A 20,206-nucleotide genomic window follows, 5' to 3' on the forward strand; every position below is an offset into this window, starting at 1 on the left:
TCCAGAAATCAGGAAACGCATGGTACCTATGCCTTTTACTAATTCCTTTGGTCTAAAATAATTTTTACTGCTTCCATGTAGGAGCCTAGAAATATGCGGTGGTGGCAGGACAAAGAAAACAGAAGGTGGAGCTTGGCTTGTGAGGTGAGAATTGGGAGAGAATCAGGAACAAAATGAAAACTGTGGGTAGACAGCAGTCAAGGAGTATGAATCAGTTCAAAGGCAGGCTGCTTCCCTCTGATCGGTGGATCCAAAAGAAAGGCAATTTATTAGGCTCTTTCATTATTTTCTTTGTTCGTTTTCAAATAAATATCTCATATGTTTTAAGCAGCTTGTGGACCACAGTTTGTAACTTTTATAATACGCAAATTTTAAAAATTCTTTAAACAAAATGTGGGTGCCTAGAAATAATAATAATACAATGTGCAAGTCAAATTTAGTGGTCCAATGGCAATTCTTGAAAAATCTAAATATTATTGTATTAATAAACCTGTAAATTGAGAACCACTGGAAAAGACCACATCGGTTATTGTTGAAACAGATTTCCAATATAATTAGATCTTTTATTTAAAAATAAAAACAAGTCTAGAAGCGATTTTGATGACTGCCACCAGAGGGCACTGTAACCTTGTTGTAGACGATCAAAACGCAGCCATTAAACACTTCCAGCCACATGTTTATTTCTTTGAGAAAGCAACACTGCAGGACAGAAAATGAACACCAGTAGTATATTTCAACTTTTTTTCATATCATTTGACTAGATATTTTTTTTCTTATTTTTATTTTTATCTTACAAGTCAACCTCAAAAACATAAAGCAGGAGAGAAATGAGCCATGCCTCTTTTTCAGTTTGGAGGGGTAGCTGACACAGGATGAGAGCACAGTAAAACTTCAGCTAAGATTTCCACATTAATATTTTGACCCCAAACACCATGCAGTGCTAAAAGTCACGTTCCCATCATGCAAGCACATTAAAATATATGGTGATTAAAACTCCTGGTTTCTATTTTACGGCATTTGCTCTTTCCATGGGGCACACTTCCCTTTTGGGCTAAATGTTAAAAAAAAAAAAAAAAAAAAATCAAATACAGAGCAGTTAAGTCTCCTTACAGCAAGAGAAATATAAAGCTTTTTTCAATGAAGAATCCATTATTTTCAATGTTTTCTATGTGGTTCTGGGGTCATGTGGGAAAGAATTGAGATGTGCTGAAGAGGCAAGGGAATTGTTTCCTGCTCCAGACACAGAGAAACGTGTGTCTGCTCAATGTCTCATTCAAGGAGAGGAGTGGCTTTCTGTGAGGAGAGAAATTATCCCCCTTCCACAGTCCGTTTCATACAGGCTGCAAACATTTAGTTTCGGGGACTTTTATTTTCAATTATGTATTACAAAACCCTGGGCAGGGCAGTCATCTCCCAGTTCTAGGATTCAATTTCTCCTGTGAGGTATACAAAAGAAATTGGAAGAGAAATAAATTGGAAAACCACAATTGGATATCATATTCTTGTTAGACTGAAGAAGAAATGCCCCCTAAAACTATGTGGATATGGCAGCTTTTCTGTACTTAACATTACTCATTAAATCATGTATGTGGCTATATCAAAATACTGTCTTTCGGCCAGGTGTGGTGGCTCACACCTGTAATCCCAGCACTTGGGAGGCAGAGGCAGGCAGATCACCTGAGGTCAGGAGTTTGCAACCAGCCTGGGCAACATGGTAAACCCCGGTCTCTACTAAAAATATAAAAATTAGCCGGGCGTAGTCCCAGCTACTCGGGAGGCTGAGGCAGGAGAATCACTTGAACCAGGGAGGCAGAGGTTGCAGTGGGCTGAGATTGCGCCACCGCAATCCAGCCTGGGCAACAGAGCAAGACTCTGTCTTAAAAAAAAAAAAAAAAAAAACAGAAGTATTTCTTACAAAGAGATAATGTACCTATGAATTTAAACATGGCTTAAATTTGAATAGCACTTCTTTTCAAAAGACTTAAAAATATTTTTTCTTTGAATCTGTTTCATCTCTGTGACATTGTTTGTGACTGGAGTGCTACCTGAGTAAATTATCATGATTACATGAAAAGCAATTAAGAGAAGAAGGTCAAAGGACCAACCTCTAATCACTAAGTTGGGTCTCTGACATCTGACAGCACATGCCTTAAAAAGCAAACAAAATAAACACTCTCCATTTCTTTAAATATATGTTTTTCATCCAAGGATCACACAGCACCTCCCAAGTAGTCTAATGTACAGAAAGAAAAGAAAGGAAACACAGCATGATTCGGTGAAACCCCAATCCATAGACAGCCCGCCAGCAGGTTGAGGCAGGACCATTAGGAGGAGACTGTGCTCAAGCACAGAAAGGGCCCTTTAGGTTTCAAATGGAGAATTTAGCCAAACGGCCACCAGGGCCAGCCGTATGCTGAGCCCAGTGCAATGAAACACACACTCCAAGTCAAACTTCTTGGTTACCTAGTGGGCTATGTGCCAACAGCAACTTCACAAGGTAATAGGTGAAGCGAGGTGCGGGGCAGAGAGGAGGGAACGGGCAGAGAGCCGCTGGGAGTCCTGAGACTCAAGTTCCCCCTTCACCACTTGGGGCTCTGGGCCAGGCACTTCACTGTAATAATCCACAATCATCTCACATAGAGCTTGGGGCAGCGGGAGGGGGCTGAAAACACACCAATTTGTAAACTACAAAGTGCTGTGTAAATATAAGGCATGGGTTTCACATTGAAATCTGACTCCAAACACAATCTCTTTCTTACGCTTCCTGGAATGTTTGTAATCCTATACTTTAGGAGTCTTTCTAGGCCTTTGATCCTATTCTGAGATTTGAGCTGTTGTGGCAAAACTAAGAATTCTTTAAAGCAACAGAGGCCCTTGCAATGCAGGGCTCAGCGTGTCTATTTGCAATATATCAACCAGTGAAGGCATCACATCAGGCTCCGTTCTGAATCTACAGGCTAACAATAGAGGGAAAAGGTCCTCTTCACAACCCCAAAGAGGAGTCCTCTCCAAATCCTAATCTTTAGCAGGTGCCACAGATTTGGATCTACGTGTGCTGAGAGATTCTCCACTTCCTTCCTGAGCAGCCATGGTTTTCTCTCTCATTCCACAGCTCACAGACACTGTAGGACTGGGTATAGGAGTTGGCCCTTGGACCCCATGAAACTACCCCAAATGCATTTCAGAGATGACCCGGTCTCAAGAAATATACTGAAAGTAATCCAGTTTTCCCAATATTCTTTGGACCAGAAAAGTGGCTTGAGGCCAAGAGAGAGAAGTCCATGTCTTCCTACATTGAGTGTCATGGAAAGTGTCGCCCATTCTCCCTCTCACTCCTGTCTATCCCCCCACCCACGTCTTAGTGGCCACAGCCTAGGCTGAGAACTCACAGAAGCAGCCCTACTTTCTAGCACAACCTGGTCAAAAGCAAAAGAATTCACAGGGGGAAAAACACGAATGAGCAGGCAATGGGGCTCCAGAAAGCCAGGTGAAAAATTGTGAAATTCAGTTTCACTTTCACTTTGGGAAGCTCTGCAAAGTAAGCTTTAACTAGCAAAGCAAAAACTTCTAGGCTAATGTTCTTGACTTTGAAAAATAACTTTAAGCCTTGGCTAAGTAATCCAGGGATCTTTTTTGCCTGTAAGTTTGAATGGTACTAAAGGAGTTTACAATTGAAAGGTTGGGGAAATATGTCTTCATGAAAAGCCAAAGGAAAGCATTCAAAGGTATTCACAAACCCTGCTCAAAAGTGTCTGGGGCTCTTCAATTTAAGAAAAACTGGAAGTCTACAGGTTGGTGTTGCAAACCAAAGAAAAATAGGTGGAAGGGCACTTTGTGTCACACTGTTATTTCTGCTATTGTTATTTGTCGTTCCTTCAATACTCTTTACATTGCCAATCCTAAATAATTTCCCTTCTAGTATCTGCTAATCACAGAAAGAATCAGTAATTTCCAGGGCCAAAAGGTTAAAGCACTGCTCTCCCAAACCAGGGCATCAGGATGCAATCTGAGGATCTGAATGTTCCCTCCTTCAGGTCACCACAGGTCAAACTCATCTTCAGTGGCTTCCCTAGGTGGAGAAGTACCCACATGTTTGCTGGGCCAAACTGATTGGCCTGGCCTCTTATCTTAGAGAAGCTTCTAGTAGTACAACTTGCTTCTTGTTTTTTATTTTTATTTCTTAATGCTAAAGTTGTTTTTTGTTTGTTTACAGAGTATTAATGCTTCTTAGTAAAGCTTGGGGAACTATTCAACAACTATTTCCATTTTGTTTGCAGATATAATTCAGGTGGTTCCTTCCATTTGAATGTCAAGCCACACTTCGAAGCTATAAAACAAAATAGGTTGTGTCAACAATTTGTTAGGGGTAGGCAGGGCCAACATGGGTACTTGGTGGGTTGTGGTTATTCCTATGGTGAGAAATATTCATGGTGATTAGTAAGGGAAGACTTTCATATTGTTTCTCTATGAGCTCTCTTTAACACAATGATTTCTAAATTTCTATTAGTCTTTAATGAAAAGATAACATTAGTTGTGTTGTCTTTGGTCTAAGGTTTGCAGGCATAAATGGCACAAAGCTTAAAGTTTATTTAATAGAAAGGATAATCTAAGATGAAAGTCCTTTTCAGGTTAAAAGAGTGACTTACAAGAGATAGAAATCTAAATTTAAGAGCTCATGGGAGTTGGGGTGGGGAAGAAAAAGAAAAATTATGAATGCATGCCCCATTTTTTCCCACAAGATTTCCTGAGCATTCCTCAGACATAGTGCAACATCATAACACCAGTGAATCAATAGTATTTCTATTTTTCTCAAGCAAAAAGTATAGACTCATCAAATATATACTAAGCACAATATATAATAGTATATCATCTTTTAAAACACTAGTAATTTGAACTTCTATAAATATATTTAAATAACAAACATAGCTATTCACATAGCACACAAGTGACATATAAACATACAAAAATAAAACCATCATGTTTAACTCTTTTGTTGTCTCCGTGGGTTTTTGTTTCTGTTTTTTGTTTTTTTGAGTAAAGATATTAAAACAATTAAAATGCCAAAGTCATCTTGTCAATATTGAGCCTGGGAAATCTGGATATAAATTTACACTATGTATAGGGATCACAGCCAAGAACAAGAGCAGTAGACATTCTTTGCTGAACATATTACTATCTCCTACCATTGAGTAGGAAAGCTCAAAGGGAGTAGAGGTCTCCAATTGTGATGAGATGTTTTCTCTAGCTGTTGTAAGGAAAGGAAACATTAATCAGATCCCCTAACCTGCATAAAATGTGAAAACACCAAGCTGTCCTTTGAATGAGTGGAATATGGAACACGCCTCCTCCTTCAGCTCTCCCACGTGCCACTGTCTATGAAGTACTTCTCAACACGTGGAAAAGGCACCACCATTCCATACCAAAGGCAAGGAATTTTTGTTTTGCAACACCACGTTTGTCCTTCTAGTCACTGCTCTAGAAAACATTCCTCCACTCAAACAGTGATTTGGGCCACACAGCTTCCCAGCCAAGTGGAATATGTACATTCTTCTTTTGAAAAACAGAACGTTTCCATGGACAATTACTCCTGGTAAAATTTGATTTTTGTCCATAGCATTCTCTGGAGAGCAAGGAACAGAAGAGACATTTCTCACATCCCCCCTAGAGCCCCACATCACCGTGAGCTCCCAGTAGGAACACAAAAAACGCCTTTCAACTGAACTCAATCATTCCAATCTCAATGGATGCATTATGACTGAAATGAGGAGCCCTGGTGTATTCGGTGATTGTCTTCACCTAACCTGCATCTTTAGATGGGAAGCTGATGCTTGAAGGACTGGGTTTCAGTTTTCCTTTTAAGAAAAAACGTAAGCTTTTGCAACATCTTGAAGAGTTGCTTGTGATAAAATATAAGAGGAGAAAACCCTGACTTTGTGTCAAATGGAATTTTCAACAGAGGGAGAAGAAGGTGATTTCTTGAGTTCCTGGGGGGTGTCATCAGTGTCATCAGGGGCAGGCGAAGCCCGCTGCTGCTGATAGATGTCCTGGATCAGCAGGGTGTTCATGACTTTCCACTCTCTGTATTTCCTGGCTGTCAGCTTCGGATCATCCAGTAACTGATTAATCATGGCCAGATCATGTTCTTTACACTGTGCGAGTAGAAAAAAAGGGGAAGGGGGTATGTTGAGAGTGTCTTAATTTACATAAACCATCTTTACCAACTCTTTTACAAGTACACATATACTTTCACATAAAATTACCAAAGCAGTTTTGCATGTTAATATTCTAAATCCAGCATCAAGCCTAAGAAATACGACATTTGTTTGCATATGCTAGCCACAAAGAAGTGAAGTATCCTACCCAAGGGTCAGTGGAAGAGCTAGACATATAGCAAAGATCTTCTATGTTGCCTTTCCCTGATCAATCCATTATTCCACACCACAGCAACAATTCTACCTTGGTGTGGGAATCATGCCTCCTAAAACTTTTCACTGTAGGTATCAGCATTTTATTGACTATCCAAACTTCACTAAGCAAAATTGGAACATAACACTTTACCTAGGACATATGGCAACATAAAATACGTCTTTTAAGATTTTATTAAATTATCTTTATTTGTAATAAATCACATGTATTTAATACACACAGAATAAATACACAGGTTATCTTTTCAGTCAAAGAAGAGGCTACTAATCTTCCATCAAAATAGTATGTATTCCAATAATGCTAATAAACAACCTATTGGTGCTATTCCATTCTGCCTCCTCTGTAACCAATGGCACACATTTCTGAAATGTCTAGCTCAGGTTAGAGTTTTCTATAGACAAGGAATGGAGTAAAAATAAGATTCATCCTCCATATTAAAAACAAATATTCAGCCCTGACAATTGTATCTCTAATCTATGCCTGTTTTCTCCATCCCATGACCATAGTCCTAAGGTTGGATATCCAGTTCAATATATCACATTTGATCTGCTGCCACAGACTCCTGAGCGAGACCACTGCGTCCAATGCCCACTTCAACTCCACCTCCACTTAGCAGAGCAGGGATGCATCTAAATGCTGATTCCCCTCATGGATCCCCTTACACCAAGGCTCCTCACCTGCACTGGCACCATTTGTTGATACTCTGCTTCCTTCTGACTCTCCGGTCTAATGTACTGGCATGCATTTTCTCACCCACACAACACTAGCTCACACCTCCATGTCGCTGTGCCACACGAAGAATCTTCCTTGCCTTTCTTCACCTCATAAACTCTAATTTCTAGAGTTTCTTTTACACAGAACACTTTCCAATCTTTCTTTACCCAATTTTTTTCTTTTCTTTTCTTTTCTTTTTTTTTTTTTTTTTTTGAAACAGAGTCACTCTGTTGCCCAGGCTGGAGTGCAGTGGCCTGATCTCAGCTCACTGCAAGCTCCACCTCCCGGGTTCAAGCGATTCTCCTGCCTCAACCTCCCAAGTAGCTGGGATTACAGGCATGCGCCACCATGCCCGGCTAATTTTTCTATTTTTAGTAGAGATGGGGTTTCGCCATGTTGGCCAGGCTGGTCTCAAACTCCTTACCTCAAGTGATACACCCACCTCAGCCTCCCAAAGTGCTGGGATTACAGGCATGAGCCACTGCACCTGGCCTACCCAATTTTTCAAAACCCGTAAATCTATACTCACTTGAGGCATCACATTGTCCAGGAAACCTTCCCTGCACTCCCAAAATTGGACTGATAAGCTTTTAAGTTTTTATATTCTCATGCCTTCCAATGATGCCCTCTGAGAACTTACCGAGGTACATTTAGGTATTTACGGGTAAGTCATGGCCCCTCTTCTAAAGCTTAAAGAAGATGACAAGAAACATTTCCTTCATCCCTGTATTCCCTGCACCTAACACAATGCCAAGTGCCATGTAGACATTCAATTCATGCGTGTGATTGAACTACTCTTTTTGACTATCCCCAGGACAGCATGTGTGAAACTAAAACTTCACAACCACTGCCAGTAAGTGGATTTTCACTACTCTCCAGTCATCACATTTTCACATCCTTTTTCTGGCAGTCTCCCAAATGACTATTTCAAAACTCTTCTCATCTCAAACCCCCTCTCTCATCCTCACTCGCAGCTGATGGCCTTGTTATCTCTTTTTTGAGGAAATGGAAGCCATCAGAAGAGCACTTCTCCCAAATTCCTATTGCCCACGAACTACATGGATTTAAATCTATGCTGCCTTCTGCCCTGTTCACAGAGACGGAGCATCTGTGCTCCTAGCAAAGGCCAATCCCTCCACTTGGGCACAATGGCCCCCGCTCTCTTACTCAAGAAATTCATCCCAGCGATTCTGTTCTCTTCTCTGACTCACCAACTTCCCAGATCCCCTCCAGCAGTCTCACTGGTATACATGTTTGCTGTTATTTCTTCCATGTTAAAATTCCTCTCTGCCCCCAAATCCCTATCCAGCTAATGCTCCACTTTTTCCTGTCTCCAATGGCCCATTCTGCATAGATTCAGTCCCAGCAGGCTTTGGCCCACACCATTCACCAAAACTCTCTTGTGAAGACCATCAGTGACCTCCACGTTGTTAAATCCAATAAACCATTAAATCAATGTTAAACCAATGATCCATCTTCAACTTATTTATCAGCACACCTAAAACAATTGACTACTCCTCCTTGTTGAACAGTTTCATTGTTGTGCTCCTATGATACATTCTCCTGATTTTTCTCGTACCACAATTGCTACTTACTCCCCCACCTTGGTTGCTGGTTCCTCCTTGTCACGCCACCTTTTCTCACTGGAGTGTTCTAAAGCCTCAGCTTGTATCCTTTTCTCTGCTCTATCTATGTTCATGCTGTTGGTAATCATATGTAATCTCTCCTGCTCTCCTATGGCTGAGGGTCCCAAGTTTATATCTCTCCTTACTTCTCCCCTGGACTCCATCATCATTTGTCTAAACTTCCCCTTCAGCAGTTCCACATCAACCCCTAAGAGGCATCTCAAAAATAACATCTCTAAAGCTAAGTTCCTCTTATTCTCTACAACCCCACACCACCAACTTCCAATACACACCAAACCCAGTTCCTACCGTAGTCTTCCACAAAGCACTTAATGGTAACTCCGTCTTTCCAGTTGCTCAGAGCAAACACTGGAGTCATTCTTGACTCCTTCTACCACACCAAATCCACCAGCAAAGCCTGATGGTTCTACCTTCAAACATGACATAAAGCATGCCATCCCTCTGTTCAGAACCTTCCAGAGGGTCACTGTCTTCCTCCGAGCAGAAGCTGGTGTTTGCAATGGCAATGAGGTCCTCAATGGCTCGAGTCCCCGCTGCCCCTCTGGCCCACTGCTGCACTCCCCATGCTCCATCCCCACTACATTACAGCTACCCTGACCTCCTTGCTCTTCCTTAAATGCCCTAGGCACACTCCTGCCCCAAGGTGTTTGCATTTTTGTTCCTTTTGCCTGAAATATTCGGCCTCAGAGAACCTCAAGCCTCATTCCCTTTCCTTTTTTCAGATTTTACACAAATTATGTCTTTCAAAGAGGCCTTTCATGTCTTTCCTAATTAAATATCAATTCCTCAACATGTTCTATCTCCTCTCTTTTCTATTCTTTATCAAATCTGTCATCACTTATCATATTATACATTTAATAGTAAATTATGTTTGTTTATTCTCCTACTAAAACATAAGCTTCCGGAAGGCAGACCTTTTTAACTGATATGCCCCAAGTGCTATAAGCCCCAAGTGCCTGAAAGAATGACTGCACATGTAGACTGTCTACACATGTAGACATTTGTTGAATCCTTGTTGAAAAAATGAATATATAAAATAAGAAATAAATGAATAAATGAATTACCAATTTGCTTTTTATTCTCTTTTGCATTCTGAACCCTATTTGGAGTCTGAGGCAATCCTTTCCATTAAACAAAAAAACTAGACATGGATAGATTCATAGATCAATAGCTGAATAGATAGATAGATATTAATAGATAGATAGATAGATAAAGATAGACACATAGATGGATAAAGATAGGAACCCTTCCTTCCAAAATGGAGAAAAAACAGTGCAGTAGGAAAGCAGAGGGATTGTTTATAGAAAGGCAGGGCCAAAAGAGCATATTTCTTCTCTCTGAGTTTTCAATATCTATGCTTCCAAAACAACTTTTCCAAAAAAACAACAACAAAAAAAGCTTTCTATCTCTGATATCACCATAGTGCTATCAATATAAAGTTATTTAAAGAGTTTTATTTTGTTCTAAAGAAATTCAGACATCTGCTTCAAAGGAAGATCCTAATTTTTCATATTAAAAAACTAAATAAGATCTTTGAAAATTAATAAAAATTGGGGAAATTGACTTTGCAAACATGAATTAACCCCTCTTTATAGCTAATAAAATTTTTAGAAAAGGGTCTTTTCAACTTTGGGCATTAAGCTGACACTTCTCGTTATGGCTTTTGGCTCTAAGTAGTTCAAATATTTTACCATTTGGCTCAAATATGTGTTAGTTCTTCTATGGATGAAAGAAAAAAATGTAGACAATAATACAGAAGAAGGAAATTAATGAAACAACAGAACCTTCCAAGCTCCTTCCTACACCAGGCACCCTGGGGCTGGTCCTCATCCAGCAGCCAGCTTCTCCTGGATGGCGCAGGAGGCTTTTGGAGAGCTTTGAACTACTTTCACAACATCCGCTCTGCTTTCTGGCAGGCAAGCAAGGTTTGGCAGAGATTCCAAAAATACCATGAAAGAGAGAATGCTGTACTTTCAGTTTTTACTCCAAATAGTCAGTGTGTGGCTCGACTCAAGACCTAAGCATTGGAAATGTGTTCCACCAGAGTAGCTACGGGAAGAGGGGCTTCATCGCTCTTGTGACATAGGTCGGAGTAACTCATAGAGAGTTTCAGTTGGACCCATTAATCATTCCATTAATAACTTATTTTAAAATAAAAACAGGCTTAGCCGAAAGTCAGTGAATGATGAGCTATTAGAAATTCCTAAATATCTGTGTTTAGTGTACAACATAATACGATCAACTTTTGCTCAAGTTCAACTTGGAAGTTTGCTCCACTTCCTAGAATAATTTCCCTGAAGTGCATTCATTCCAGTACTATCCCAGTGCAGGGATTTTTCTTATTTACAGAATGCGCCTACGGCAAATATAAACATTATTGTTAAAACAGTTTCTTTGTTTCTGCGTGAAACTCTGTTGTCTTTGCTTGTCCACACTCCTACTTTGAAGCTTTTAAAAAATAAACATTTCCTCTGTGTATGATATATTCTCTGTGCAATATATCATATTCAGAGAAAAGTGCACAAATAGAAAAATTGTGCTTAAAGAATTATCACAAAATAAACACTTCCATACAACTACTACCAAGGTCACAGAAGGACCCACACCCAGCACTCAGAAGCTCCATTCACATCCCCTCTCAGTCCCATCCTCTCCTCCTCCTGAAAGGCAACCACTCTCTTGACAGCTTTGAATTTTAAAAACAATTAGAAATAATTATTATACCCTTCCAACATGAACATGCACACATGTACCAAGTTCTCTCTCTCCTTTGAATAGGTTGATGCGCTTTGCTTTTGTTCAGCTTCTTCAGCAAGACCAATTTCCACATCAGCATGTCCTCCTACCTCCTGAGGTTAATAGGACTGCATGACATGGGTCCTGTTCTATTTCATCAGCCCCAAGCACTGCACGAGGGATCTATGGAAAGGGCTCCTTCTCACAAATGTCCAGAGAGAGCAGTTCCCCAGCTGGGTGGGGCAGGCAGCCCTGAGCGGGCCCCCAATCTTCTCTGCTTCCTGGTATTCAAGGCCTTGTGTAATCTCCTCCCTGAAAACAAGATAACCCAATGACTTGCTTCTACTGAATAGAATACTGCAAAAGTAATGTGATGTCATTACTGCACTGGGTTATAACCCATCTCACTTACTCACTCTCACTGTGTTGCTTGCTCTGAAAGAAGCCAGTGTCCAAGTTGTGACCTGCCCTGTGGAGAAGCCCACGTGGCAAGGAACTGAGGGGAGCCTCTGGCCAACAGCCAGAGAGCAACTGAGACCCTCAGTCCAACAACCTGAAAGGAGCTGAATCCTGCCAATAACTACATGCAGGAGTTTAGAAACTGATCCCTCTCCATGGAGGAATGAATGCAGCCCCAGCTGACACCTTGATCACAACGTTGTGAGAGACCAGGGGGCAGAGGCATTTGAGCAAGCCACACCCAGATTCCTGGCCACAGACACTTTGAAATAATAAATGCCTATTGTTTGAAGTTGCTAAGCTTTGAGATAGTTTGTTACCTAGCACTGGATAACCGATACACTGACAGAAAAGCAAAAGCTGCTGAATTCACCAATGACATGGTCATAATGCATGGAGAGCACGAGGTCACAGAGACCCATAGGGAATGGTAACACTAATTTTTTTCACAAAGTTGGCCCCCCCAGTGGCCAGGTGAGGGCATGGTGCCATAAAGATCTAGAATCCTGAGTCTGCTGCTTTATGGAAGGCCTGAGGCCACAGCCTTTCTCCTTCTGCTAATGACTCAAACCGCACATGCTCTCCACGGCCTCTACTTCCTGCTTCTCCCAACGTGGAACTACAGCTTATTATCCGTTGACAGACATTCCACTTCCTTGAACGTCCTTCCCTTGGTATTCATTTCTTCCTGACTCACGGATTTCGCGACAGTGTTCCTAATGCCCCCAGTAAGCCACTTTCCCCCTCAGACCACCAAAACGCCCTGAGCACATCTCAACCAGAGTATTTTTGCACTTCATTTTAATCATGTATTTGTTGTCCTCTGTTTCTACACCCAGTAGAGTCCATTCAATGGTCCCAGTCACCTAGAATAGTGGCTGGTACATAGTAAGAGTCAGGAAATACTTGCTCAATGAAAACTTTACTCACTCATATCAGCTATCACAGACAAAGAAGACAGTAAAATCCCAACACGCTATGACATATTACATTGAATAATCAAATATATTCAGCAGCTTTGTACATACTGTGAAATGGCAGCCAGTGATATCTTTTATTATCGATAAAAATTTTACTATTAAATAAGAGTGAATTTCTCTGCATTTGTATTATCTTCGTATAGTTAAAATTCACTTTTCTTTTTCCATTCCGGCCTCATTTTTGCAGCCTTTTAGGGTGTTCAGATGTTCTACTGACTAACAGGGACGCCTGACTAAGAGCCACTCAGCCTGCCTTTGTAGCCTTGTCCTTTCAATTGCTGACATTTCTTCCTGGAAAATGACTCAAGTTCTTAATGCCAAAGGCCATAGACAAAACAAAATTCACTTATAGAATCTATCAAAGCTTTTCAGATAAATCGTCTGCTAAATCAGGACTATTTCACAAAGTATCCTGACCTCCACCTGTTCATGCTATAATCTAAATATGAAAGCAGGATACTTTTGTTATGAAGAACCATTTCAGCTCAGGGAGGCCCTGAAAATAGCTTCAGTACTTCCTGTACACTGTCCCTTATTCCCATTGTGAAAACATCTGCTGGTCTATTACCACAGAGTGTGTACTTCCCACTGTCGGGCTCTCACGGTGCTCCTTGGCTGCAGTGCCCACAGCTGACAATCACTACAACTTTGCTGCAGCTGACATCAAGACGTTTCTTTCTGGATGCAATCCCGAAGAATGGTACCCTTGTATGAATCAGACGAAAATTCGAGATCTTATTTATACGAGTGTTTATTCTCACCAGGTGATGATCTCTGTCTCTCATCATTTATTGAACCAGGTACTGTGCTAGGTATAAGGGTTAAAAAACAAATCATGCATGGTCCTTGCTGTCCAGGAGCTTAAAATTTGAAATTTTATATCAGAGTGAATGCAAAAATCAAGGCCTATTGTGAAATACTGCCTTGGGCGCTACTGTGTGAATGTCCTAGTGCTTTAAGAACATCAAGGTCATCTTGCCCTATAAAGATTGTATTTACTTTTACAGCCCTTCCCTGCACCCACACAAACACGCCGTGATTAGCAAGAATCTCTCTGCAGAACCAGCCGTTCCTTGCCCCACATCCATAGAGTTCATCCACAATTTGAAATTTTGTTACCTTTAATGTGCTATTCAGTGTTCGGATTTTGTGGAGTTTCTCGTTTATAGATGGATTTTTACACCGCTTAACAAAGGATTTTCTCAACTCCTTTTTAGTCGAAGGTCGTCGGTCCCCAAGAGGAGATAGACTAGCTTGCTCTAATGATTTGTATAGCTTCTCCATTTCATCATCTTCCGACACTTTTGTCTCTTCTATTTGAGAAAAAAAAAAGAAAGCAGTAACAATAAACCCAGTGAAAAATCAAGGAGAGAACATTCAGTACGGTGGTCCTAAGGCATGGCCCTACTGGCACCCTCATCTCAGACTTCTCTCCGTAACTGAAAGACAATAAATGTTTGCTGTCTAAGCCACCCAGTTTGCGATACTTCATTACTGCAGAGCCACGTTCCCTGTGAAGGCACCAGGGAAGGAGTTCTTCCAGGCCTCTCTCCTGGCTTCAAGTGGTTCTTTGGTTTGTGGCAGTATAACTCCAATATTCACCTGGGGTGTTCCCTGCATGCATGTCTGTGTGTCCAAACTTCCCGTATTTATGAGGGTATCAGTCATGTCGGATTAGAAACATGCCCTATTGCCCTTATCTTGACTAGTTAAATCTGCAACAACCCCATTTCCCAATAAGGTCACATTCTGAGGTAGTAGGGGTTAGGACGTCAACATACAAATTTTATTAATTAATTAATTAATTTTGTTATTTTTTTTTTTTTTGAGACGGAGTTTTACTGCTGTTGCCCAGGCTAAAGTGAAATGGCACAATCTTGGCTCACTGAAACCTCCGCCTCCCAGGTTCAAGTGATTCTCCTGTCTCAGCCTCCCAAGTAGCTGGGATTACAGGCACCTGCCACCATGCCCGGCTCATTTTTTATATTTTTAGTAGAGACGGGGTTTCACCATGTTGCCCAGGCTGGTCTTGAACTCCTGACCTCGGGTGATCCGCCCACCTTGGCCTCCCAAAGTGCTGGGATTACAGGTGTGAGCCACCATGCCCAGCCCAACATATGAATTTTAGGGGGACACAATTCAACCCATACATAGTCTACCCTCCGGCCTCCTAAATTCATGTGTTTCTCACATGCAATACATTCACCTCATCCCAACAACTCCAAAAGTCTTAACCCATTCCACCATCAACTCTTAAGACCAAAAGCTCACCCAAATATCATCCAAGCTGGGTGCGGTGGCTCACGCCTGTAATCCCAACACTTTGGGAGGCCAAAGCAGGCAGATCGCCTGAGCTCAGGAGTTCGAGACCACACTTGACAACACGGTAAAACCTGTTGTCTACTAAAATACAAAAAATTAGCTGAGCGTGGTGGTGCGTGCCTGTCATCCCAGCTACTCGGGAGACTGAGACACGAGAATCACTTGAACCTGGGAGGTGGAGGTTGCAGTGAGCTGAGATCACACCATTGCACTCCAGCTTGGGCTACAGAGTGAGACTCCATCACGAAAAAAAAAAAAAAGAAAGAAAGAAAGAAAGAAAAAAATATCATCTAAACCAGGTATTGGTGAAACTCAGTGGGGGAGTGATTCATCCTGAGGCAAAATTCATCTCCATCTTTAAACCCATGCAAGACGACAAATATCTGCTTCTAAAATACAGTGTGGGACAAATAAGCCCTAGCAAATTATACACATGCTAAAGTTTGGGAACTACTGCCCTAGATGATTGCTTAATGTCCTTCCCAGAACTACCCTTGGAGAGAAGAAACCTGTCTGTGGTCTGTGGTTTTGAGTAGAAAGTGATCATTCCTCATCTTGCCACACAGACTCCATCTCCCTTCCTAACCACACTTTGCCAGCCTCGGCCCACATGATTGCAGTGAAGCCACTCCACCACAGGATCTACTGGGGACCATGTGGACTAGATGAGGCCAATGGCAGTTCCACCATTCTGGCCACAGTCACTGATTCAGAGATAAACATGTGTCTCTGGTCAGGCCATTTGGGGCCAAGGAGACTCAGTTCCAAGATTTTAGAGTATCAGATAAGTAATCTCTCTTTTTTCTTAAGCTGAATGTTGTGATAGTGTGAGCTGGAAGTTTCCAGGAAGTATCCCAAGAATAATGATATGGAGGCCAACCCATTCTGAGATACAGATCTTGATGATACCATTGGAGCCCTCTCGGCCTATGGGAGCTAATATGTTACCCATGTTAAGCTACCCTGGCTTTGGTTTTCAATCATATGCACCTGGATGGGCCTCAAATGATACAGAGGTTACTCAAAGAAAATCTTCATCCTTTGATGTTGCTTTAATTTCTCACTAAGAACGTTAGTCTATTATTCCTTTATTCCTTGGAAGAAAGCTTGGGAAAGAAATACAATGAGATTTCTTTTTCCACCACATACTCCTTAATGTTTATATGTTTCACTTCCTGTCCAAAGAACCAGCTTGAAAGAGGACTCTATAGAAAGTATGGCATTAGAGGAACTAGAAAAACAGCCTCTCCACAGGGTGGAGAAAAGCATATAATGGTAACCTAGGAGCATCAAAACCAAGCAAACTTCACATGCCTTAGAGTTTACTCCTCTACGATTAGAAATCTTTATGCAAGAATTAGTTTCCCCCCCATCCATCCAGAAAGTCACCAATACTCTTTCATAAAACAGAAAGCAAAGGTGATGCACTCACTTCATAGCTGACTTAAAGTGTTCATCAGCACAACCTCCTTTTTCTCTACCAAACTGTCTCACAAAAGGAAAGAAAATACTCAAAACTACATCTGAAGACCATTAGACTTTTGGCTCAGGCTGTGTGCAGACATCAAAAGTGGGCTTTTGTCAATAAGCACATGAAAAGATGCTCAATATCATCAGTCATGAGGGAAATGCAAGCCAAAACCACCATGAGATGTCCCTTCACACCCAGGGTGGCTACAATTAAAAAGACAGACAGTAGTAAGTGTGGGTGAGGATGTGGATAAATTGGAATCCTCATACATTGTTAGTGGGAATGTAACACAGAGCTGCTACTTTTATTTTACTGTTTATTTTTTAAAGACAGGGTCTTGGTCTGTCACCTGGGCTGAAGTGCAGTGGCATGATCATAGCTCATTGCAGCCTTGAACTCCTGGACTCACTAGATTCTCCTGCCTCAGCTTCTCAAGTAGCTGGGACTACAGGTGCATGCCACCATGCTCAGCTAATTGAGTTGCCACTTTAGAAAATAGTTTGTCCATTTCTCAAAAATGCTAAACATGGAGTTTAGCATGTGCCCCATCAATTACACTCTTACATAAATACCCAAGAGAATTGAAAACATACATTCACACAAAAATTGTACATGAATGTTCACAGCAGCATTATTCATAACAGACTAAATGTGGGAAGAGCCTAAATGTTCACCAGCTGATGAAAGGATAAACAAAACGTGGCATTTGAATGTGACAGAATAGTATTCAATAATTAAAATAAATAAAGTACTCAGTTGTCCACAATACTTCAACATGGGTGAACCTTGAAAACATTTTGCTAAGTAAAAGAAGCCAGTCACAAACAACCACATATTGCATTATTCCATTTATATGAAATGTCCAGATTAGACAAACCCACAGAGACAGAAACTAGAATAATAATTGCCTGGGGTCTGGAAGGCGACAAGCAGGAATGGAGAATAGCAGCTAATGTGATAGGGATTTCTTTTTGTGATGCTGAAATGTTCCAAAATTAGATTGTGATGACAGTTGCACAACTCCAAATATACTAAAAACCAATGAACTGTACACTTTCATGTGTGAATGTTATGGTATGTGAAATATATCTCAATAAAACTATAAAAAAGTAGTCATTTATGAGATTTTCATGAGAGCTGATGCTACATAGCAGAAATACTAAGCATGGCCACAGTCCTGGGGTCAAGCTGGAGACACTTGAAAGTCTTAAAGAAGTTAAGTGAAAAGAAATCTGACTCCTGAAGGGGGGCATTAGGATTGAAGACTTGGAGTTTTGAGTTTTAAGACACAGTAATTTTACATGTCCTTTTACTTTTTTTTTTAAATACAGCTAACAAGGTAGAATTCTACTTAGATTAAAGCATAAACACATAGCTTTCAGTACCACAGTATTTTTGAATTAAGGAATATATGTTTAACAAACATCAACAAGCAAACGGAACAAGAGTATGACAAAGATAAATAGAATGGTTTCTTTACATTTCTCTGTGTTCACCAAGTAGCTACATTGTGCTACTAAAGATTGTGATAGAAAACAACTCACCAATTGAGCCACTAAAAGAACAAAATATTTTTGACTAAAACATTTCGTTTGTAATTATGTCACAGTAACAATTATCATTGCTTCCAAGATGGCCGAATAGGAACAGCTCCAGTCTACAACTCCCAGTGAAATCAATGCAGAAGACAGGTGATTTCTGCATTTCCAACTGAAGTACCTGGTTCATCTCATTGGGACTGGTTGGACAGTGGGTGCAGCCCATGGAGGGCAAGCTGAAGCAGGGCGGGGTGTCACCTCACCTGGGAAGCACAAGGGGTTGGGGGATTTCCCTTTCCTAGCCAAGGGAAGCCATGAGTAACTGTACCTGGAGGAACGATACACTTCTACCCAAATACTGCGCTTTTCCCATGGTCTTCGCAACCAGCAGACCAGAAGATTCCCTCCCATGCCTGGCTCGGTGGGTCCCACACCCATGGAGCCTTGCTTGCTGCTAACACAGCAGTCTGAGATCACCCTGGGATGCTGGAGCTTGGCAGGGGGAGGGGCGTCCACCATTGCTGAGGCTTGAGTAGGTGGTTCTATGCTCACAGTGTAAACAAAGCAGCAGGGAAGCTGGAACTGGTCGGAGCCCACTGCAGCTCAGCAAGCCCGGCTGCCTCTCTAGATTCCACCTCTGGGGGCAGGGCATATCTGAACAAAAGGCAGCAGACAACTTCTGCAGACTTAAATGTCCTTGCCTGACAGCTCTGAAGAGAGCAGCGGTTCTCCCAGCACGGCATTCGACCTCTGATAACGGACAGACCACTTCCTCAAGTGGGTCCCTGACCCTCATGTAGCCTGACTGGAGCCTCACCTCCCAGTAGGGGCTGACAGACACCTCATATAAGTGGGTGCCCCTCTGGGGCAAAGCTTCCAGAGGAAGGATCAGGCAGCAATACTTGCTGTTCTGCAGCCTCCGCTGGTGATACCCAGGCAAACAGGGTCTGGAGTGCACCTGCAGCAAACTCCAACAGACCTGCAGCTGAGGGGCCTGTCTGTCACAAGGAAAACTAACAAACAGAAAGAAATAGCATCAACAGCAACAAAAAGGACATCCACACCAAAACCCCATCCGTAGGTCACCAACATCAAAGACCAAAGGTAGATAAAACCTCAAAGATGGGGAGAAACCAGAGTGGAAAGGCTGAAAATTCCAAAAACCAGAACACCTCTTCTCCTCCAAAGGAACACAACTCCTCACCAGGAAGGGAACAAAGCTGGATGGAGAATCAGTTTGATGAGTTGACAGAAGTAGGCTTCAGAAGGTGGGTAATAACAAACTTCTCTGAGCTAAAGAAGCATGTTCTAACCCATCGCAAGGAAACTAAAAACCTTGAAAAAAAGATTAGATGAATGACTAACTAGAATAGCCAGTGTAGAGAAGAGTTTAAATGACCTGATGGTGCTGAAAACCACAGTACGAGAACTTCGTGAAGCATACACACACTTCAACAGACGATTCGATCAAGTGGAAGAAAGGGGATCAGTGATTGAAGATCAAATTAATGAAATAAAGTGAGAAGACAAGATTAGAGAAAAAAGAATGAAAAGAAACAAACAAAGCCTCCAAGAAATATGGGACTATGTGAAGAGACCAAATCTACATTTGATTGGTGTATCTGAAAGTTACAGGGAGAATGGGACCAAATTGGAAAACACTCTTCAGGATATTATCTAGGAGAACTTCCCCAACCTAGCAAGGCAGGTCAACATTCAAATTCAAGAAATACAGAGAACGCCACAAAGATACTCCTTGAGAAGAGCAACCCCAAGACACATAACTGTGAGATTCATCAAGGTTGAAATGAGGAAAAAATGTTAAGGGCAGCCAGAGAGAAAGGTTGGGTTACCTACAAAGGGAAGCCCATCAGACTAACAGTGGATCTCTCAACAGAAACCCTACAAACCAGA

The 20,206-nt window shown here is 41.5% G+C and overlaps 1 protein-coding gene across 2 annotated transcripts in view; it reads right to left on the minus strand.

Moving 5' to 3' along the window:
* Positions 1-542: 542 nt before the first annotated feature.
* IPCEF1 (interaction protein for cytohesin exchange factors 1) overlaps positions 543-20,206 on the minus strand; it is a 209,206-nt gene continuing 189,542 nt past the window's right edge. For both annotated transcript variants that reach the window (XM_024248653.3, XM_024248652.3), the window contains exons 11-12: positions 14,081-14,274; positions 543-6,149 (exon numbers count right to left, since the gene is read on the minus strand). In XM_024248653.3, the coding sequence (XP_024104421.3) occupies positions 5,937-6,149; positions 14,081-14,274 (407 nt within the window). In that variant the 3' untranslated portion in view covers positions 543-5,936. The remainder of the gene's footprint in view (positions 6,150-14,080; positions 14,275-20,206) is intronic.

This window comes from Pongo abelii, chromosome 5 (genome assembly GCF_028885655.2).
Source record: "Pongo abelii isolate AG06213 chromosome 5, NHGRI_mPonAbe1-v2.0_pri, whole genome shotgun sequence".
NCBI lineage: Eukaryota > Metazoa > Chordata > Mammalia > Primates > Hominidae > Pongo > Pongo abelii.